The sequence below is a fragment of the Eleginops maclovinus genome, chromosome 10, assembly GCF_036324505.1.
Source record: "Eleginops maclovinus isolate JMC-PN-2008 ecotype Puerto Natales chromosome 10, JC_Emac_rtc_rv5, whole genome shotgun sequence".
Lineage (NCBI taxonomy): Eukaryota > Metazoa > Chordata > Actinopteri > Perciformes > Eleginopidae > Eleginops > Eleginops maclovinus.
The window spans coordinates 6,932,553-6,955,505 of NC_086358.1; the positions used below are offsets into that span (position 1 = coordinate 6,932,553).

The 22,953-nt window shown below is 40.5% G+C and overlaps 2 protein-coding genes and 1 long non-coding RNA gene across 3 annotated transcripts; 2 read left to right on the plus strand and 1 right to left on the minus strand.

The window, feature by feature from the left end:
* The first annotated feature begins 587 nt into the window (after positions 1 to 587).
* LOC134871281 (transient receptor potential cation channel subfamily M member 4-like) lies at positions 588 to 15,143 on the plus strand. The gene is given in 29 exon segments (XM_063893992.1): positions 588 to 864; positions 2,755 to 2,816; positions 2,930 to 2,964; positions 2,967 to 3,106; positions 3,406 to 3,586; positions 4,695 to 4,864; positions 5,058 to 5,229; positions 5,893 to 5,957; positions 6,087 to 6,320; positions 7,310 to 7,412; positions 7,508 to 7,629; positions 8,100 to 8,390; positions 8,480 to 8,581; positions 8,696 to 8,824; positions 8,947 to 9,076; positions 9,479 to 9,624; positions 9,909 to 10,021; positions 10,100 to 10,216; positions 10,375 to 10,424; positions 10,509 to 10,747; positions 11,247 to 11,362; positions 11,868 to 12,000; positions 12,093 to 12,267; positions 12,463 to 12,628; positions 12,720 to 12,901; positions 13,312 to 13,444; positions 13,557 to 13,629; positions 14,513 to 14,606; positions 14,692 to 15,143. Coding segments are annotated over 29 exon segments (3,771 nt in total). The 5' UTR covers positions 588 to 798; the 3' UTR covers positions 14,724 to 15,143.
* LOC134871282 (uncharacterized) lies at positions 11,523 to 14,813 on the minus strand. Its single transcript, XR_010166657.1, has 3 exons — positions 14,676 to 14,813; positions 14,451 to 14,588; positions 11,523 to 12,249 (listed from the first exon to the last, which is right to left on the minus strand). It is a non-coding gene; the product is annotated as an uncharacterized LOC134871282 (long non-coding RNA).
* Positions 15,144 to 16,884: 1,741 nt separating the features above from the next.
* On the plus strand, positions 16,885 to 21,614 carry LOC134871396 (cilia- and flagella-associated protein 251). Its single transcript, XM_063894168.1, is given in 8 exon segments — positions 16,885 to 17,388; positions 17,391 to 17,681; positions 17,683 to 18,019; positions 20,036 to 20,142; positions 20,241 to 20,312; positions 20,396 to 20,450; positions 20,532 to 20,568; positions 20,674 to 21,614. Coding segments are annotated over 8 exon segments (1,167 nt in total). The 5' UTR covers positions 16,885 to 17,142; the 3' UTR covers positions 20,696 to 21,614.
* Positions 21,615 to 22,953: the final 1,339 nt, after the last annotated feature.

Consider the following 22,953-nt stretch of genomic DNA (forward strand, 5'->3'; position numbering starts at 1 on the left):
AGAAGTACTCAGATCCTTTAGTTGGGTAAAAGTAGAAATACTATAGTCTTAAATACTCTGTTAAAAGTAAAAATCTTAAGTGTGAATGTACACAAGAAGTATCAGCCAAATGTTCTTACGGAATCAAAAGTGTTATATTATCCTGTTTTTAATCACTAACTATGCATTTTAATGTTGTAGTTTGGCAATGTGAAGCCAATTTGAGATAATACTAGGTAGTTTAGTAGCGCAATCACACATACTGTATAAGCAAATCACATTGAATATGTAAAAAGTAAATTGTAAGTATGAGTGTTAAACAAATGTAGTATAGTAGAATGACCAACTTTGCTTCCAAATGTAGTAGGGTAAAAGTAAAAAGTAGTATGAAATAGAAGTAAGTCAAATAATACTTAAGTATGGTACTTGAATAAATGCACTTAGTTTCTGTCCTCCACTGGTGATCAGTGGCCAAGAGTTTTTTTCCCTCACTTGAAGGGGACATTAATTAGAAGTTTATAATCAGCAGCTCTCAGACAGTAGTGTGGACTGACTCCTCCTATTTTCAAAGTTTGGAGAAACATAGTTGCAAATAGTGTGCCTCTAGTGAAACCACTCCTTCACCTGTGTGTGGTGTGTCTGCTCCACACCTTGTTTCCTATCTAGCTGCTCAGAAATGTTTGGAAATGGCTCTTCCATAGCTTCAGACCTAATCAACCCATTATATTAGCCTACTCACTATAACATGGGCAGACCTAAATGAAGTGAAGTCTTTCTTCTCCTATTATCTCTGACTGGGGAACATAGAAAGGAAACACAATGAGAGACACAGGAGAAGGAGGAGTAGGCGACGAAGACAAAATCGGCAAAACTGAGAAAGACCAGGTAGGCTTGAAATCTCTCAGCTCCTGACGTAATGTGATGGAAGTTTTTATACAGTAACTGTTTAATAAAAGAGGAATTTAAGTGGAAGTTGTGATGCAAGTTGTGGCTGGCTGCGATTCCCCGAGAGGCTTAGTCACGGTGACGCAAAGGGCAAACAGCAGAATCAGCTGGTCGTGTCGGAGCTAATACTCACGTTTTATGATGGACAACAGAAAGTAGCATTGCAGCTGTGTGTGTGTGTGTAAACAGACCCGCAGTTTCTCCCAAATGTAGCTACAACCAGCTTGTGTGTGCTCATGTCAGTTGATCATTGTCAAACCGGCGGAAGTTAAGCTAGCTCACTTTGTTGCGGAAGAGACATGACCGGTTAAAATGTAACACTAACGACTCATTTGCCGGTTAGTGTCATTAGTGTGGCAAAAAGCTTCGGTGGGTTACTTACTACCTACCTAACCTTACTCTAACTTTATTTATGTTAACTCTTGACTGTGAAAACAAAGATAAGAGTACGCCCCTTATTGTACTGTACACTGCCCTTCACCAGCTAACGTTGTATTAACATAAGTAGCAGTGGAAGAAATATTCAGATGCTTTACTTGAGTTAAAGTACCACTACATTATTGTCTAAATACTTAATTTTACTGTTGTAAACAAACAAAGTTCTTATCAGAGGTGAAATAAGTACTCACAGTACATCTTGTACTTAAGTAAAAGTCCTACAAGTCCTGCATTCAAAATGTTACTCAAGTAAAATTACAATTAGCAACTAAATTTACTTTAAATACGATAAGTAAAAGTACATAATACGCATATTGGCCCATTTTAGAATAATATATTATGTTCTGATAAAATTATTATTGAGACATTAATTTGTTCTTACAGCTAAAGGAGCAGCTAGTTTTAATTACAGTATACTGCAGGGTAGCTTGTGAATTTACTCAAGGTGTGTTATTTAATGTTATTTCTATTTCAAATGAATCCAAATCTGCAAAGTAACCAAAGGTAAATAAATGTAGTGGAGTAAAAGTACACAATTTACCTCTGATTTATAGTTGGGTACAAGTACAAAGTACAAGTATCTCAAAAGTGTTCTTATGTACCGTACTTGAGTAAATCAACTTAGTTACTTTACATGCAGTTGATGACTTTGTAAGCAGTGGTGGAAAAAGTAGTCAGATCCCCTTTTTAAGTAAATGTACTAAAACCACAGTCTTAAAATATTCCATTGCAAGTAAAAGTACTGAGTTCAAAATGGTACTTAAGTAAAAGTACAGAATTATTATCAGCTTAAGATAGCTTGAAGTTAAAGCCTAACAAAGATAGCCGCTATTAATACCGGGAGACAAACACCCAAATGATAAAACAAATATATATTTAGAAAACAATAATTTTGTCTCTGTTCTCACGACAAATATTTTCACTTGAAAGCTAATAACAAAGCTGCATTCCCTGTAGGTGTGCCAGGGCTCAGGTAAGTGATTGGGCCAAATGCTTCACTTTCCAGTCCAGTTTCCTACCGTGTTAAAACGTGTCCAGTGGGGCCCCTGCGTACTTGTGCAGCTGTACTGCAGAATGTTCCTTCATGTATGCACAGAAGATACCTGTGTAGAGTAGTGGCCTACGTGCCAACCACACACACTCTTGCACACACTTTAGAAACTTGGGCTGAAACTACAGCACCATGTCAGAAGTCACAGCCAGGTGTTCAGACACAGAACATCTCACCAGCTTATCACCATCTCTGAGCCAAAGTCAAAGTTTCTCACATTTAACATTTTCCTACGCTCTACAGCTACATGATTTCCAGGCATAAACGGGTAGGGATATTGTTTAAAATGTTAACAGCATGTGTTTAATTTCAGTGTGTTAACCTTTTGAAAACATTTTCAGAGTTGGATCCCAAAGATCATCAAGAAGAGAGTGTGCACCACCTTTGTAGAAGATTCTTTGAGGTAGGGTGAACTCTGTGTAGCACATTCCTCTGTGATAGTAATGTCTGTATATTGTGGCGATGCGTCAGGATGATCATGTTTTCGCATGCATTTAATCCCCTCACCTCTTTCAGTAATGGAGCGCGGTGTCAGTGCGGTGGGGAGAGAGAGACCATGGTTCTGTTGCTCTTGGAGACTTCTTCAGCACAGCGATGGTCAACCGCTGGGACAGCGCCCAGCACTCCTCTGAATATCCCACTGATGCCTTTGGAGAGTTGCAGTTTGCAGGATCCAGCAAGAGACATAGCTATGTGGGTGGCTTTTGGCTCAGTTCTGTTCTCTGGCTCATTTAATGATTTTCTCTATATTCTCAGATATTGTGATCAAATCTTTTCTGTTTATTAAGACAAATATGTTTCCAATGCACCAACTCTGTAGTACCTACTGCTGCACCTGAACACAAAGGGATCATATCTTACTGATACGCTCCATTACCATAAATAACCCACATTTATTATACAATCAAGCACACATTTAAAAACTAAATTAAAGTCAAAGTTGTCAACTTTTTGAATGTTTGAATGTTTTTTTGTCTCTTTTGGGATATCAGTTCCTGCGTCTGTCATGGGACACCCATCCTTCTATGGTTTACACCCTGATGACGGCCCACTGGGGTCTTCCATCTCCTAACCTTGTGGTCTCTATAGTGGGTGGAGAAGGCAGGACAAAGGTGAAGACTTGGGTACGAGAAGTCATCAGGCAGGGACTGGTGAAAGCCTCACAAAGCACAGGTAAACATTGTGAAAGTCAAATGTACTTTGAAGTAGCTTAACTGCAAACACGGCTACCAAAGTGGGTCATAGGTTGCACGCCAGTTTAACCCATAAACACTTTTATCAGTGTGACTTTAAAATTCCTTGTGAAGCTTGTGAAGCGATTTGTGTACAGCCAGCATATGATGTCGTCAGTTACAGACTGGTCCACTTTACATATCAAATAATTGTTTTGATGGGTGTGCCCTTAATTCTGGAAAACTGCACCTAGAATTTAATATTGCATTGTTTTTCGCCAATAATGCAATATATAACACGTTTTAAAACAATCTTACATTTCATATTAATATTTTACCTGTATAAAACAAATGCTTCTAAAGACATTTTACTTTATGTGTCTATCCTTTTATAGCAGTATTTGTTACTGTATTTTCCTTATGGTAATTATAATATTTTGCCTTCCTCCTTTAAATTGGAATCAGCACAATTTTTATTATTGTGTAATTTAGATAGAGAGAGATCCTATCTTCTAAAATGTGTAAATATTTTTGAGTAACCATCTAATAAGGCGTTTTATTGGATGACATATGCCACATACTCATGGTGCTTTTAGCAGGAAAATTGCCGCTGTTACAAAATGTTGTAGCAGTATACTACAGAATGTGACTCCCTGAGGTCCGATCCTAATTTGGTACTACAATGGCTGTTTCCTCCTCGCTACTGTGCGAGGTGCAGGTGGCAAACAGCGATACTGATTTGCTGTCAACAGGTCACTTTAACAAGATGTCTCCAAACACATTGTTTATACACAACACTGTGTACATGGATAGTGTGTACCAACAAGCACTGTTGACATGGACATAACATATCAAAACAGTATTGAACATTACGTAATAATGTTTTTTAAAGCTTCCGATGGTCAGATGCTACTACAGAGATGCTGGGTTTTCCATTTATTTAATCTGAATAAACATGTAAGCATATTAACATTTCATTTAAAGAGTTTAGTTAAATATGTCTTAGTCATTTACTTGATAAACAAAGAGGTAAAAATGTTCGCTTCAAACAGCAAAACCATCCAGGTTCTTGTATCTTCTCACCTTCACTGTTTGTCTGCTCTTCCCAGGAGCGTGGATCCTGACGGCAGGCCTGCGCGAAGGCATCGGCAGGTGTGTTGGAGAGGCTGTGAGGGATCATGCCACCGCAGCGTCGTCGGTGTCCCTCAACAAGGTGGTGGCGCTGGGCATCGCTCCCTGGGGACTGGTGCAAAACCGAGAGCAGCTGGTCAACGCTCAGGTTGTACAGGTTTTCATGTACTTCATTTACAAATGTATACTAATTATTCTAAATTAGAGTTACCAAGTTTAATGGGTGGAATCATGTCCTGTATTACAAGCACACCTTGTAATTGACTATGTATTATTCAGCAGATATTGACTTTGAAAGACACCCTGCTAAGCCATAACTCCTTGGATTCTTCCTCTTACAGGGCAGCTTTCCTGCTAACTACATCCAAGGCACTTCCCAGGACTCCTGCAGCCTGGACAACAACTACCAGGCCTTCCTGCTGGTGGACGACGGGAGTGTTGGGCGCAGGCAAGAGACTGGATTCAGGGCCAAACTGGAGGACTACATCTCCCATCAGCGCACAGGCATTTGGGGTGAGAGATAATATGAAGAAATAAAATGTTTGGTATTATATGTAGTATCAGAATAGAGGATTTTTTTTCTTCCTGATTTAAAATGTGACCCTAATGACTGAAGGAAGGTGGACTTTAATCATTTTAATTCCTTAATTGCCGGTAAAACTGGTTTTGGAGAACCATGCATGAGGAATGATGATGTTATTTCTTGACAGATTTGCCTGAATAAATGGCACATCTTCATCTTTTCTTCTGCTGCTATTATCTCTAGTTTTCCTTTCACTAATACTTCAGAAGTGTATGTAAAGAAAACTAAAATATGTCCAAAGACCACAGTGCTCTTTCACCGATGAAGCTCATCGATCACCTCTTGTGGTGACCTCTAATTTGATGTTATGTTGAAAAAAGTATCCTTTGGTATCTGCAGGATGAAATCCTTTGCATGTCACTGCGGGAATCTCACTCACGGCTTTTCAACGTGTTTAATCAAGGAGACATTTAGTCCAAATATTTAACAGAGTGCTCCCTCTGTGTTGTTGCCTCTCACGTTACATGGAAAATATGCACTTTGGTTGTGCCAAGTCCTGCATTCAGGATCTGATGTCTGCATTAAAGTGAAGTCTGCATAAACAAAGAATCTACCAATGCACTGCTGGAATGAATATGTTTGTATTTCTGTAGGCAGCGGCAGCATCGACATCCCGGTCTTATGCATGCTCATATCAGGGGAGGCAAGCATGCTGGAGGTACAGACACTGCTCTTCATACTGATTAATTACCACAAACACATGTTTAGGTTCATTTCAATAGCACAATTAACTTTTTTTAAATGATGGCTTTTGAATTTCTTTTTCTCCTTTTCTAATTTCCACCAGAGAGTGGATCTTTCTCTGAAAACCTCCATGCCCTGGCTGGTGCTGGCGGGCTCCGGAGGCCTGGCTGACTTCCTGAGCGATGTCCTGGAGAACCTGTCCTCGGCCCCGGCAGTCCAGTCCTCCGGAGAGGGGGACGGCGAGGCGGGTCCCAGCGTGGATCTGAAAGACAGAGTGGCAGAACGATTTAAGAAGCACTTCCCCACTGAAACGGATACGGACAAACTGGTCGAACGGGTAAGTGCTCTGGGCCGGTGTCATTGTGTTGCTTTCGACATGCAGTACAGGAAGGAGCTGTTTTTTCAGCAGCTGCTGGCTCAGATTGCTGTGACATTTAACTTTTAAATTCATGGCCTCATGTTTTTGAACAGATGACATCTTGACCTTTCTATTGAAGGCTATGCGGTCTAGATTTCAATATTACTCCCACCAGATATTTCAGCTTTCCAAAAAACATGCATATGCTCCCAAGTGGCAAAGCCTTTTCTCTTGAACCTAACCCTCAGGGAAAGCTAACATGTTAAGCTCTGCTGCAGCTGCTTTATTTGTTTGTATTTGTTGCTCATGTCATCCAACACTTTATAATAGTTGGATTTAATGAACAATTATTGAGCCTGTACTGAGCCTGTAGACTAATAAGAGGATTATTTCTGTAATACAACAGCCCCAAATAGGATAAGCTGCATCTGACTAACCAATAATGATAACAAAAAATGCCGCTAGTGATCCTCCAAAACTCCAGTCTTATCAAAATCATTCTTGTACAGGATATATCAAAATGCATTGTACAAAATTGGGCATTATCTGAGCTGCGCTGTCTATTTTAAATAAACGTTTGCCACGTCAGCGCCTAACACACTGCTCATGCTGCCTTCAAAGACTGTGTCTGGTTATTGAGCCTTTTATCAGTGCCTTCATGATTATTTAAACACTAATTAATTAAAATGTGTCTGCTCCTGCTTGTTCAGTATCTTGGGACTTATTGGATACCCACTCTCAATCAATGGTTAATTATTACTGTTGATGCTTAGCTTCAAATGCCATCATCAAATCTTTAGGTGCCAGACATATTGCTCACTCAGGAGGCGACTTGACGAGATCATGGATTTGACAATTCCCTTTGTCACCAAATCTTTCCTCACTCTCTGCATATCTGTTTCTTTTTTTCAGTATCACTATTGAGCTCAAATATTTGAAATTCCTGTCTCCTTCTTCTGCGTCTCCAGGCTCTGAGCATCTACCAAAACAGAGACTTCATAACCATCTACCATGGAGAGCAGGAGGGCCCGAATGAATTCGACACAGTTCTGCTCAAAGCCCTGGTGGGAGGTACACGCATCTCTTTATACATTTGATAAAAATGCTGTTTTAGATGGCAACCTGTCTTTAATTTGATGTTTTGTGTTGGATTCTGTGTTTTTCAGCCAGTAAGCATCGCGCGTCAGTTGATGACAGCCCTTACAATGAAGAGCTGAAGCTGGCGGTCACATGGAACAGGGTCGACATCGCCAAGAGTGAACTCTTCAATGGAGACATCCAATGGAGGGTGAGGGGGGAAAAGACATCACATGGGATGTTACAGTCAGAAAATACTACCACTGTAATGTAAATGTATTATGAGTAGTGTTAGGGCACAATGAATTCAAATTTATTCGAAATAGCAACAACAGTGAAGTTCAATATTGAAATTGCAAGAGTCATAATACTAGACTACAAATCGTATTCTTCAGACTTAAAAACAAATACCTTTGTTGGGTACAGATCTTCTTAAAGAAATCTCATCATGCATATCTTTCAATAATAATGACAATCATTTTGTAAACATTTCTCCACAATTGTGAATCATATTGCAATAGCAGTCAAAATAGTCACACTTTCTTATTTTTTATAAATCTCGCAGCCCTATTTTATAGCCCTTTTGATAAATAGGCTACAGCACTTAAAGTTCTGTTCTGCAGTGATATTGGTACGCATTAAGTATTGACCTTATATTGAACCCTTTTTCCATCCCTATAGTATCAAGACTTGAAAGACTCCATGACGGACGCCCTGGTCAACGACAAGCCACAGTTTGTGCGTCTCTTCGCGGAGAATGGCCTCAACATTCTGGAGTACCTGACTTACGGCCAGCTGGAGAGCCTCTACCGCTCCGTGGCTGACGGGACGGTGCTCTACCAGTTGCTTCAGCGCCACCTAGTGGAGCGGCTGGGGTCTGCAGCCACTGCGCCGACATTCAACCTGCAGGACACCAAAGTGGCAGCAGAGAACGTGCACGGTGGCAGAGTGACAGAGATCAGCCTTTTTGAGGTTGGTTTCTTCTGAGAAAAGAGACACAGTCCAGGCAAATACAAAGAAAACTTGTTTACACTTAAATCTTTACGCCCTTCTTTCTTCAGGTTGCAAGGGTCCTGGAACTGTTGATGGGGGATGTCTGCCAGCCGTTTTACTACGAAGCTTTGGGAATAGAACAGATCTCCTCCAAGAGGAGAGCTCTTAGGGTAACTTTACTTAATAAATAGACAGATATCAAAGTAAATACACAAATGACATGGACCTGCAGCTTCCAGAATTAATCTGACACCCCCTCCCCTGCTTCCTTTCATCCATCCCAGCGTGCCAGTAAGATGCTGCGAGGAGACTGCCTGTATCGGGAGAAGCGCTGCCTCTTCCCGTGGGCTTCACTTTTCATCTGGTCTGTCCTCCAAAACCGCAGCGAGATGTCCACTTTCTTCTGGGAGATGGTAAGACTTTGAACCAACTGACTGATACAGGAAAGAGATGTTGATGAACATCCCATTCTTCGCAAAAATATTGTGTCATTGACAGTTTTTAATGCCCTGAGTTTCTTTGCTGTCTTTCTCAGGCAGGGGAGTCGGTGCTGAGTGCACTGAGTGGCTGTAAGATCCTGAGGGAAATGTCCAAGCTGGAGGGCGAGACTGAGGCCAAAATGTCCATGAAAGAGCTGGCCCAAAGGTTTGAGAACCTGGCACATGGTGAGAGCATTAACTACTTTTCATTTGACAAAATGTATTTATATATAAACTGAGTGAGCGTACGAGAGAGTGACAAAGAGATGGAAGGAAGTTTTGGAGCTACTTTTCTCGTCTCTGTTTAATCACAGTATTGCATGTTGGTAATGCCAGAGGTAGGGTGGTATGACACCTTGTCGTAGTCTCGGCTAATTCATGAATAAATAATGACGATATCAACACTATCATGAACTTTCTGTCGACCAATGTTTGAGAAAGTGTGCAGAAATGAGGACATCCTTATGTTTTAGCAATATGGTACATCCGTTATAATGATGAATTTCTTGCCAGAATAAGCTTTACTTTCGTGCTGAATTTCCCTTTGTATTTTCTAAATGAAGCTCTGTCTGTGCTCTCTCTTCTCAGACGTCTTCAGCTCTTGCTATCGGAGCGATGAGAGTCGTTCTTTCACGCTGCTGATTAGGAAATCTCCAGTTTGGGGGGGCACCACCTGCTTACAGATGGGCATGGGTGCTGATGCACGACTTTTCTTCAGCCATGACGGTGTGCAGGTATGGAACCAAATCAAAGGCCTTATTGAAGCCGTTTATCCAGATGTACTTATCTGTTGTGCTATTAATTGTTTGAACTTACTGACCTTGTTTTCATACAATGTTAAACTGAAATAGTCTTTCCTTCTTTAACATTTTTAAGATGATTGCAAATAACATCACTTGAAAAGGAAGGAATGGAAATAATGATAATGAAATATTGATTTAGTACTAAACAACACAGCCCACTTTTATTTTGAGAAATACATTTCAGTCGGTGAAAATGCTCTACATTTCTCCTCCAGTCTCTGATGTCTCAGATCTGGTGGGGTGACATGAAGAGGAGCACAGAGGTGTGGAAGCTCCTGCTCACCTTCTTCTGCCCCTTCCTCTGCTACACCAACCTCATCTCCTTCAGGTAAAATCCAAATTAGTATCATTATATTTCATTTTCATATTTCAGGACTGATCCTTTACTACATGCTCCCCCTCACAGGAAACATGATGACCCGCACCAGGAGGACGAGGGGAAGCCTAACGAGGACGGGCCGGGCAGGGACAGCGACAGCCTCTACGGCGCCACCATCTTCTCTTTCTCAGACATCAAGCACATGTAATAAAACAAATTTCCATTGGCAAGGTTCTGCCTTTTGCTAAATGTTCATATTTGTATCATGAAAGGAAAAGGGAACACATTCCTTTCTCGGTTTCTTTTAGGATGAATTTCCTTTTAAATGCTGATTCATAAAAAATGTCTCGTTATTGTAACAGTGAAGAGGATGCGCAAGGATATAACAGTCCAAGGACAGCAACCATCAAAGGTGAGCTGTCTTTTTAAACGCAATGCCTCTGATAAAAAAAAATGAAAGAAACTACTGAACAATGGCCAACAACCTGTCCTACAGGTGTACCCCACACTCGCAGACCTCCAAAGCGTCCGTTCATCGTGTCAAGATGGCGTCAGTTCTGGTTTGCTCCTGTAACCTCATTTTTGGGCAATGTGATCATGTACTTCCTGTTCCTCCTGCTGTTTGCCTACGTGCTGCTGGTGGACTTCCTGCCCCCGCCTCCCGCTGGTCCCGCCGTTACTGAGTATGTGTTGTACTTCTGGATATTCACCATCGTGTGTGAGGAGATCAGGGAGGTGAGTGCAGTCAGACATCATAGTTATACCAAATTGAACGCCTCGAGATTTACCTACCCTCTCACTGCTTTCACTGTATTCATCCATGGCCTTTACCCGACCAGGACCGTGTTGTGTGGCTCATCGTTGTAGAGAAAAGCTCAAAGCTTCATTTATAGTGTCTGACTTTTCAGAAAAGGAGAAAAGCCCAAGCTTTACTACTGCTTTTCTGCCAGATAAAAAGCTATACGGACACTCAGTCTTACAACTTTGTTATCCCCTCTCCCTTTCATTAAATTAAAAACCTCAATTGAAGCTTTGACTGTTAAACAATATTAGTTATAGCTCTTGCAGCTCAGTTTGATCCACTTACCCACACTTTCACCAGATTTGAGTACTCACAGAATACAACAAAAAGTGCGTTGGATTAGAATCGCAGGCTCACCTCTAAAGAGCTTCTCGGTAATTGTCTCTGGTGTACAGCCATATCTAATCTATGATTGATGTTCTCTTCCCATAGACGTTCTTTTTGGGGACGAAGACTTGGCGTCAGAGGATCAGAGTTTACATTCAGGACATGTGGAACAAGTGTGACCTCGTCGCCATCACGCTCTTCATCATAGGAGTAATCTTCAGGTACAAACACTTTAAACATATTATTCAACTATTAAACATTATATACATTTCAACATGATTATGACAAAAACTCTACACTTTTAGGTGTATTTTCCATTAGTTTCCACATTACAGAATTTCCACATTTTAGAGATGAATTATGTTTTAATTATTGTGTTTCAAGACTTTCTCAATGGCTTTGACCCTTCAAAACAGAGCAGTGTGTTTTCATACATGTCACAAGGTCAAAGAGTGGACATGCACAGTTCAACCTGATTCAGATTTATGTTCATGGCAGTTAGAGTTGATTACAGTTATTGTTAGGGAATGTATTGCCCTTGCTATGCAAACTGGACATAAATCAATACAACACGATAAAAAAAGTACCAGACAGGCTTTAACTGTCCCCTAAATCATCTCATATTTCCTGTCCTGAGTCTCGTAGATTCAATCTGAAGTTACTCTTACATTTCGGCCACTGGATGGTGCTGTAGCCTAACTGTATTTGCTTCACTCTGTGTTTTAGGATGTTCAAGATGTCATATGAATTAGGCCGGGATATCCTGTGTGTGGACTACATGGTCTTCACCCTGCGTCTCATTCACATCTTTGCCATTCACAAACAGCTGGGACCAAAAATCATCATCGTTGGCAAGATGGTGAGAAACGATCCCGCACGTTGACATCGTACCAATCGTACTTAGCTGGATGTTTTCATTATACTGACGGAAACTATTTATTTTCTCTCCAGATGAAGGACATCTTCTTCTTCCTTTTCTTCCTAATGGTGTGGCTCATGGCTTACGGAGTGGCCAATCAGGCTTTGCTGTACTCCTACGACCCCAGCTTGGATCGCATCTTTCGCCGGGTTTTCTACAGGCCGTACTTGCACATCTTCGGACAGATCCCTGTGGAGGAGATGGATGGTAGATGTGTTTTTTTTAGCATGAATCTGAACTAAAATATTGCAATATTACAGTTTAAAACCAGTTTAAGATTCAAGGAAGGCATTGTGCTTTTTCAAGTTCACCAAAGTTATTATAATGGGTTAGATTTATTTGATAATTCCAAATGAAAGGCCATGTTTTGATCTTCCCTTTTTATTTTTGTGTCAATCTCAGTGGGGAAGATTTGGGACATGCCCTGCACACACAACGTGACATTGATTAAGATGGGCGAGGAGCCGTGCAGGACGATGGTTAGTAACTGGCTGGTCGTTATTCTGCTGATTGTTTATCTACTGGTCACCAATATCCTGCTCATCAACCTGCTCATCGCCATGTTCAGGTGAGAAAAAGGAGGTGGCTGTCCATCAGTTTGTCTCTGTAGCTTCACATGCACACCATGGTTCAAATCTGCTCTCCTTCTGTCCACCCAGCAACACCTTCTCTGAAGTGCAGGGTAACAGTGACATCTACTGGAAGTTCCAGCGCTACAACCTGATCGTTCAGTACCACTCCCGTCCGTCCCTGGCTCCTCCCTTCATCATCGTCTCTCACATCAATCTCTTTATCAAGAGGATAATCCGCAAGGTGCCTTCCATCAAGATCTACCACTTTGGTAGGTATTTGAAGGGATTGTTTGGATGTTTTGAAGTAGGGTTTTATGAAGCACTTACCTAGTCAATGTATTACCTACAGTTTGGAGAAGCAGACCGTATAGACTAAAAAACAAAGCAACTGTCTTCCATCTACTTCAATACACTGAGTATAGATAGTAAACCAGATTCAATCCCCTTCAAAACATACGAAATATCCTTTTAAGTGAGTCTAATTAATATAAACCATTACTTCCCAAATGCAGCAACACATTTGACTCCCAGTCAATGTGATGTTTTTATTTGTTTTTTTTTCCCCCAATTTAATAAATGGCCTCGAAAGAGTCATATGATGAGAATATAGGAGATTATTGTAATGCCACATCAGCTCCAATTTGCAAGTAAACACTGATCCAAAACCCTTTCCTATTAGTATTGCAGTTAAAAGGGAAAGCAGCCAACAGGCTCATGACGTGGGAAACCATTCAGAAGGAGGACTTCCTGACTGCCCAGAACAAGGTCCAGAAAAGCAGCGACACTGAGAGGCTCAAGCGGATGTCTGTCAAGTGAGCAGACCTTCCTATGCCAACTCTATGGCAGTGCTATTATTTATATTTGAGCTCCATAATACATAATCCGTCATTACATGATAGTGAATTCGTCCTTTCTTTGTTTTAGAGTGGATGGTGTACTTAAACACATGACTGAAAGCAGAGACTTTGACCACAGGCTGAGGGCTCTGGAGAATGAGGTACAATTATAGCACCTTTTTGGAAGTATTAACTCTAAATGAGATTATTATTCTGTACCATTTGTGTTGTTCTTGAACATGTCATTGCTTGCACTCAGTCAACCTATCCTATACAAAGGTGAAATGTCAGCCAGCTAGATATAGCAGGGCAGGATGATATGCATCCTGACATCTAGAACACCATGTCCTCATATTGATATCACAATATGCATTAATTCATGTGTGTAGAAAATCACACATATTTGTTAAAGGAATAGTTTGCCAATTTGTAAAATAGGCTTTTGTTGCTGATTGGTGAGAATATGTATTCTACTTTCGTCTGTACTTAACATATGAAGCTACTGCATTATGAGGGCAGCTAGTGTAAAGTGTAAATGTGCACAGTTTTTTCTTGGGGTTAAATGACTTGGTATGTCTTGGTTTTGACCAAAACATTTCCCAGAGTCTCTGCTGGTTGAGGAACGTTTTTATTGTTTTCTGTACAGATTGTTTTAATTAAGGGAGCTTTAGAGGTGCTGGTAGCTGGATTTACCTTTTAGAAAGAGCCAGGCTAGCTATTTCCACCTGCTACTAGTGTTTATGCTAAGCTAAGCTACTGGTTGTGGTAGCCTGAGGTTTGCCAAAAGGTCAAACCATTCCTTTAAGTTAATTTTCAAATGGGACTGCATGATATCAACGACAACCCTTTGTTTTAAGGCTGCATTCTCAAGTAAATTATCTGCTTGCATAATTAAGGTGTAATCCCACATGCAAAATGAACAGGAGACTTCAACATGTAGCCCTAGATAACGGCATGGTATTCCCAAATAACGGATCCTCACCTCAGGTGTGTACTGTGTCACTACACAGATTTAATTTTCTCTCTTCTGATTTTTCCTCTCAGATGGAGTATTGCTCAAGTGCTCTCAGCTGGATCGTGGATACTTTGTCACAAGGCAGCACGTTCAAACCTCCTCGGCCTCCACCCACAATAAGAGGTACACAATCAGGACATACGTTTCTCTTCACAGATTGATAGAGGTTGTGTTCACTGTTACTTAATTTACCATTTCTGCTACACAGAGGCGTTCCCCTCTTCTCACAACACTGCCTGATCCAGCCTTGGTGATGCCTTCACTTGCTCTGGGTCAGTATAAGACAAGTGTTTTTGCTCTGGCTGCTCCCATGCTACCCACCTCCCTGTTCGTCACTGGACTCCCTTCAAGTAGTTGGAATTGTTCTGAGCTGCATTGTCACCTCTTGTTACATTATTCCAATTACAAAGTGTAGGTATTTATCATGAAGCATGAAAGAGGTTTCTGTATGTTGTTTGTCAAGGCTGTCATGTTTTTGATCCTGGAATACTGTTTCAAAGGTTTTTATATAGGGTTTTACTGCTATATTAAGACTACAATAAGGTTTACAAGGCACATTACTGTTTAATACTTTGTGTTCGGGCAAACTAAAATGTTTAATCATGTTTTTGTATTGTTACATTATTTTATTATGTTCAATAAATTCTACAAAATATAAAATATGACAAATTGATTATTGTACTGTTAAAGGATTAACCCTTTATGGGGACATTTTGGGACGTACAGGACATCGACTCTCAAGAGCTAGCATACACAGTTAGCTTAGCTTAGCAAAAATACTTGAAACAAGAGGCAGCAGCTACCCTGACTCAAGATACATGTTATCCAGTGTCCATTACAGACTAAACTATTCCTTTAGTTACACTCTCTGGAGTGACGCTTCAGGTCAAAGATCAAACATTGAACTACTATATAATCCCATGAATCACTGAGGGAAAATGTGATTTAAACATAAGAGTGAGGTAGTTTGATATACTGTAGAGAGAAGGGGATATGGATAGTGTGAAAGGGGTACGTGGTGCTGAGTTTCAGATTGCCGGAGCTCTATTGAAGGTCATATAGTGGAGCAGGGCTATTGAAGGAGCCTTCACTGTAAATAGCCGGCTGGGCCACCTGTCAATCGCAGCAGCGGGTCGCACTGAGAGAGGCAGTGTCATCACTTTCTGCCCCCTCGCTGCGTGGCGGATACATGTGCAGACATGAACCCATGTATGTGAGCATGTGTGGCTCACGGCTCAGTTTCTGAGTAGGCTACTTTTTATGCTTCTTTAACACACAGTCTGCAATGCACTGATCTTAAACTGTCCTTACTGTTTCTTATCTGCATAGGGAAAACCCGGTAATAATCATTCTGTTCTTCAAACCTATACCATTTCTAAGGAATGGCAGTTGTTGCACATGTGCAGACCACCATCATATCCATTTCTGTCTATTTACATCCATTTCATACATCATCCTGACATGTGCTCTGCTAAGGGACAGGCAAGCAAATATAAACCTCACTATTGAGACTGTGTCTGATAGGTGTTAGTTTAACCCCCTGGAAATGTTACAAGCCCCCATAAAAGGGTCTTTTACTTACTAACATTACAATCATTTGTGTTATCCCTTTCAGCAGACCTTTGTTTAAAAGAATCTACTTGGAGCTGTGCATGCAGTCCTGAGTTTCAGCCAGGTTTATTTATAGATTCAATTAAAGAAAGGGAGTGTATCGGTGCTCCTGATCACCAATCCCCCCAACCCCCCCCCCCCCCCAACAGCTTTAATAGGTAGAAAATAATCAGCAAAAGTCAAAGCGTGTAAATACCATTGGTTTTTGTATTGTTGTGTATTCCTCATTGCATTACTACATTTGAAGAATAATAAAAAATATATTAAAATTCAAATAATTGATAACGAATACAAGTGTGAACATACAGCTCTGGAAAAAATTGAGAGACCACTCCAATCTTTTCTTAAATCTTTATCCTACATGTATGTCTGTTGAAGTCCAACACAGAGAAAAGTTGTCAGTAGTTTATAGAATACAATAAATAAATGCATTTAACTCACAGACATACTAAATAGTAAAACCTGAAAAAGTGATAATGCTGCAGTGGTCTCTTAATTTTTTCCAGAGCTGTATATAACCTTACATGTAAATGAAGCGTTTCTCTCCTGATTACGTTTAGCATTTAGGTTCTATCAAATGAAGACTTAATCCACTTCAATAGGATTATTTAATATGGGTAATTGATCTGCTCCCTCCCTTTCATTTTCATATGTTCTTTGCCCGCCCCCCCTGTCTTCCCTAAGCACACACCCACCTCTCTAATACACTGGGTTAAGGGCATCAGGGGCATTCTTCCCACACATGTGCCCCTGTCACTCATGCACATATGCAACTACAGCACACACCCAGTTGTGTTTCCACTGTGTCCTCTGTGTTCCAGGCACAAGGCTGGCACACTGCTCTACTGGTTAGTCTTGTAAGCACCGCCAAAGAGCTGAACCATATCCTTGCACCACCAGCAACTCTGTCTTGTTTTCTGTGGATCTAATGTTTTTGAAGTGTTAAATACTCATAGTTTTTTTCAAGATTCGGTTGGAAGAAACGGGGTAGAGATACTTGTGGATTTGTAGTTCAGAAGAAGCTCCAAACTTTGTGAGTTTTTCCAAAATGGCTCCTGTGAAAGGCTGGATGGTGGGGCTCCTGCTGGTTCTCCTCTGCCCCTCTCAGCTCCCCCTCTCTGGGGGAGTGTGTGCCCATGAGGTGGGTGAGGCAGGGGAAGGCCTCTACGCCAGGAATGTGGAGGCGGTTGTAGCTGAAGAGGGCGAAACCGTTGAGGTTGATGATGGCGTGGGTGATGAAGAGGAACATATAGCAGAGGATGACGATGAGGAAGAGTCGGATGAAGAGGAGGAGAAGTGGAGGAGGAAGAGGCCGAGGAAGAGGCCGAGGAGGAAGAAGAGGAGGAAGAGGACAAGGAGGAGGAAGAGGACGAGGAGGAAGAAGAAGTGGCAGCTGAGGAAGAGGAGGAGGAGGAAGAGGAGACTGCTGTTGAGCAGGAGGAGGAGGAGGAAGAGGAGACTGCTGAGGAGGCAGAGGAGGAGGAAGCTGATGAGGAGGACGGTGAGGAAGAGGAGACTGCTGACGATGAAGCAGAAGAGGAGAAAGAGACAGAGGAGGAAGAAGAAGAGGCTGCTGAGGAGGAAGAGGAAGAAGAAGGCTGCTGATGAGGAGGAGGAAGAAGAGGCTGCTGAAGAGGCTGGAGAGGAGGCTGCTGATGAGGAGGAGGACGAAGAGGAGACTGCTGAAGATGAAGCAGAGGAGGAAGAAGAGGCTACTGAGGAGGAAGGTGACGATGATGATGATGAGGAGGAGGAGGATGTGGAGGCCGCAGCTGAAGATGACGACGAAGAGGATGCAGCAGAGGAGGACGAGGATGAGGAGGAGGCTTCTGAAGAGGAAGACGAGACTGATGAGGATGATGATGATGATGAGGATGATTCTGCTGATGAGGAAGACGCTGCAACTGAAGTAGAGGAAGATGACGGTATTCCCAATTTATTTTAAACTATTTTTCAAAATATATTCATCGATTATCAAAATACTACTTCATTAGTCATTTCATTGAAAGTATAACACAGAGGTGGAGGAAGTACTTATTTACTTCAGTGAAATTAGCAATACTACCGTGTAAAACTACACAGATATATACTTTACAGTACATGAGTAAAAATGTATTTGGTAATTCTCCCCCACTGTGCTTCCTGGAAACTTTAATGCCTCCTAACTCCACGGTCCCTTTGATATTGTTAGTCTCTCTGCAGCCACCGTAGCAACAATGTCACCCATGGCCCTAAAATAGAGTTGCTTATCGGTGAAGTAGCTGGCACCCAGCGGTGTCCGAACCTTTCATGCCTTTAGTTGAACCACAGTGTCTATTTAAAGATGCGAAAATAATTACTGATATAGTGCGTACATTTGGAAAAACCTGTCTATAGAAGATATGTTAAAAAAAAAACAAACAAGATCTTTTGGTGGTCATGGTTCTTTAAGGTTTACTACACAACACACACAGTTCATATTGACAACACCGACCTGCATACGTATTAATAATCAGTGTTTCTTTATGTCTTACTTTTTTATGAATCCATTCACAATTTGGTCTTTAAAATGTCTGAGAATTGAGAAAATAATGCCATCCCACTTCATTTAATTCAAGGTGATGTCTAATTTGTAATTGTTTTGTCAGTCAATAACACATTCAGTTAACATAATATAAAACAGAGACATGCGTCATATCTTAAAGGCTGAGAGATTTTGCATGAAAAATAGTTGAATCTATCATCAGAAAAAATCTGGTCAATTCTGTCCAATGACTAAACCATTTGGGTATTAATAGAAAGCAGCTTTACAAATGTTGCTCTAAACAAATACTTCTTTATAAGCTTTTTCTAATTATTACATTTAATTTGAATGGAAACATATAAGACATAACTGCAGCCACAACCTGAAGCCTGTAATATCATGCATGAGATGCTCGCTAAACGATACTTGAGACAAAGTTTATTTGTTTGACGTTTATTCAGAAACACTTAACATAAACACCAATCTTGATACAGGTCCCGTACATACAGTATGTTATATAATATGCTGTAACTGAGATACTCAAGTACACACCAAGCAGGATTTAGCAATCCAAGAAGAGTGTGCAGCCATGCTAGCAGTTCTGGGGGTCTGTTCTCCAGCCAAATGCTCACATCAGCATGCTTACGAGCTGTCAGTGTTAATACTTGCGTGCTCATGTTTAGAACATATAATGTTTGTAATGTACACGGTGTAGGTTCAGCATCTAAGCATGCTATTATTAGCTAAAGAGCACTCCCCCCAAATCAGCATACTGCTAAGGCGGATAGGAATGCTACTAGTTTTTCAGTAACTTGGTCATAAATCAAAGTTTTTACAGTTCATTCTCTAAGATCACAAATGCCTGTATCAAATTGAAGGCCAATCCATCCAGTATCTATTGAGATTTTTTTAGATTTAGATCTCCAAAGTCGGTAGAGTTCATCCTCTGGGGACCATGAATACCTTTATGAACTATCTCTGTACTGCAATACCTAGCTACTTATGCAGCCTTGTCTCAGGGAAACGATTTATCTCCTGGATTACCTAAGTGTTTGAACAATGACAAATATGTTTGGGGAAGGTTCGGGGTTTAAAACATACGAAGGAGGCCGCTATTGTGAATCAAAAAACAACCATGACTTGTTTCAACTAGGAAAGTTAACTACCTCACATAGCTAGGTAACACACTTATATTAACAAATAACTAATGATAAGGGTTCTCTCAACCTCATCCAGTGGTCCTGGAGAATATATGTTCCCATTGAAACAATATTAGCAGTGCAATTTGGTTCTATTGGAACGCCATTTTTATTAGGCAGGGTTGACTTAGATCGGCCGAGATACAGCATACACAGCGAAAGCCTATTGAGAGCTTTCTTTTAGTATTAAGCTAATATTGTGTATTGGTCTAATTATTGTGACTGTTAACTCTTTATAGATGAGCCTGAAGTCATCGACGCAGCAAATGAAACCATTGACGAGCCCGCCACCGTCCTGCTCCAATACCGCTCCGGCTCTTTGTGCAGTGTGTGCACCATCTGTGAGGTAAAGCACTGTAATGGTGCTCATGACGAGAAGAACTTCTCGAAAAAAAATGGAAAGAGGTTATAAATGTACATTGTGTGTCTTCCTGCCTCTTTTAGCACTGCTCTACCACCTGTGAAAGTTGCCCATGTGAAGATGAGGATGACTCTGATCATTGTGAGCATTGCCAAGTAAGTCTTCACTCCATTCACTGTCAATAGTACACTTTAAAGGCAACATTGGGATAAACTTAATTTTGTCCCTTTTTTCCCAGGATTGCACATCTTGCTACATTTGCCCCTTACTGTGTGACACAATCTGCTCACCAGGTAAACACTGATTACTCATGTTCTGCTTGTAGCTATAGTTGAATCTCTAAGCAACTTCTTAAATGTGTTGATTTTTTTCAGGTGGCCTTGTTGATGAGCTTACTGGGACTCTCTTTCAGTAAGACTTCCTAAAACAGATTTATATTTATTGTGCATGTCATTATTAAATTATGCAACATGCTTTTTAGTTGAGTTTATTCATGCTATGATCTTTGTTTTGCAGGAGCGTTTCCGCCCTACTCTGAGCAACCTGCAGGCTGCTCCCTTTAACGCCTCCTTGTGGTAGTGCGAGGTACTGCGCCCGGGACTAGAGCTGTGCTGTTCAAACCTCTCCGGCAACATGAGGAATCCCACAAGAGCTGACAGAAAAACAGAAACACATAAAGGTTTTGACTCTTGTTTAGATTTTTAACCTCACTAGTCATTTGAGCTTCAAATAAGAGTCTCTTTTCTTTTCCTTTATTTAATGAACTGCCTGCTGTAATAATGAATTGCTAAGGCTATTATATAATGTGTTGAGAATCTTATTTTGAAGGAGCCTTTTTGTAAAACAGTTTTAGTTGAGCAACAATGTGAATACGTTTATTTTAGTGGATGAAATCTGTATGAATGCACCAGAAAGATGTCAACTTTGAAAGATGAGTCCATTTACTTTTACAGGATAATTTCATATACATATGTGTTGAGACAAAAACATCTTATTACATTTTACCAATCTATATGTGAGAATTGATGTCTCCTTAACTGTTAAATTTGCTTCCGACATTTACATCACAAGCACTCTTCATATCTGCCACAAATTTACTAACAATTAGCTGTTTTTGCTATGTTTACTTTTGGTTTCCTTTTTCACATTGTTAAATGACTTCTAAGGTTATTCTTGATGTATTTTTGAGCATATACTCTATACTATTCAAACTGCAGTTAATGCCAAATTGAAACAATGTTATTAAGGCCTAACGTGTGCATATAAAGTAAGGTATTTCCATGTAATTTATGGATATTACCTGTCGGAAATAGGGAATGATTCATTGGAGTAAATTGGGTTTTGTAGGGCACTTTTGGTCCCTAGTTTGAATAGATTTTAGTATAGTATACTCTATGGAAGTAAAAGTCAGAACGTATTGCTGTTTCCTAAATAAACAACTTCTGTTTACCCTTTAACCTTTTATCTTTCTTTTTAAATAATCTGACAGGTTATTCCATGGTCTTTGTTATGCTATATTTTTAGAGGGATTTCCACACAAACAACAGATTTATGATCACCACAACATGATAGAAAATAATACAGAATAAATGCATAGCCAATCCCGCACTAAAAAGTAAATGAGCTCCAGCTGCTGCTCAGGTGAGGTTAAGGGAAAAATGAGTGGGCTCTTCAACTCAGCCATGAACCATGTGTCAAGGAAAAACAAAGTTCTTATTTATTAGTTAAACTTGGCAATACAAATGAGGAAAAATCCATTGGGTGTATCGTTGAATCAACACAGACACAGTCGGGCCTTTGTGTCCAGTAAGTATTGACCTGTTGATAACAAAATATTGATAGAGCAAGAATGTTCAGCTTGTCTTAAGGCCTCTCGTATTTAATCAACCTAAACTCTCGTTGAAATCATTGTCATCCACAAGAGGGACCCTGTTTTGCTTCTTGAGAGATTTTCCCTTTCCTCTATAGTGTGTTATATTAGTTGTTGTTTTTTTTTGTTGCATGTAAACAGTCTGCAAAGGCTAAAATCCCAAAGGAGTTTCTCTCCCCCTCGGCTTTAAATGCCTCCATGAGACTCACTCGGTGACATACCTTCGTAACAGGGGCGGATCTAGAAAAATATTTATGGGGTGGCGAGAGAGGGGCAGGAACTTTTGAGGGGTGGCAGACGTATATTTAGAGAATTTTATCACAGTTATCAGTTTGATGAGAAATATATGCACGCACACACTACATAAGGGCACAGACTGCCATTTACAAACTCATTCAGACAAGCTTAATCTCATGCAATGTCTTGCATTTGAGGTTTCAGGTGAAACGGTTCATATTAGGAATAAGTTACCATACAATGTGATCTCACTTAATAGGAGATAGAAGTGTGGTCACACTACTATAGGTGGGGCATTATCACAGGAAAGGCATTAAGGTAAGACACAGATGTTGAGTGGCAGTAACACATACTCCCCTAAGTAGCTTGAACTATTAAACAACAAGGGACACTTCATTCATTTCAATCTGAGCTGCTTTATTCCATTAAAAGGCTCACAGAGTTCCAAGCAGACAACTTTCAGCCCAACAAACGTGCTGGAGACAATGTGGTGAGATGCCTCCAAATCATACACATGTTTCACAATTCCATGTTTATGTAGGGTTCTATACCTTGGGGAGCTAGAAGAACTGGTAATCAAAGAAGACCAATACTTAAGGTTCTTTTAGTAGCAAGTAAGAAGGCTATAACTAAGAACTGGCTTAAAATAGATGGGCCAAAACGTAAACAATGGCTATCTTTAGTAGAGG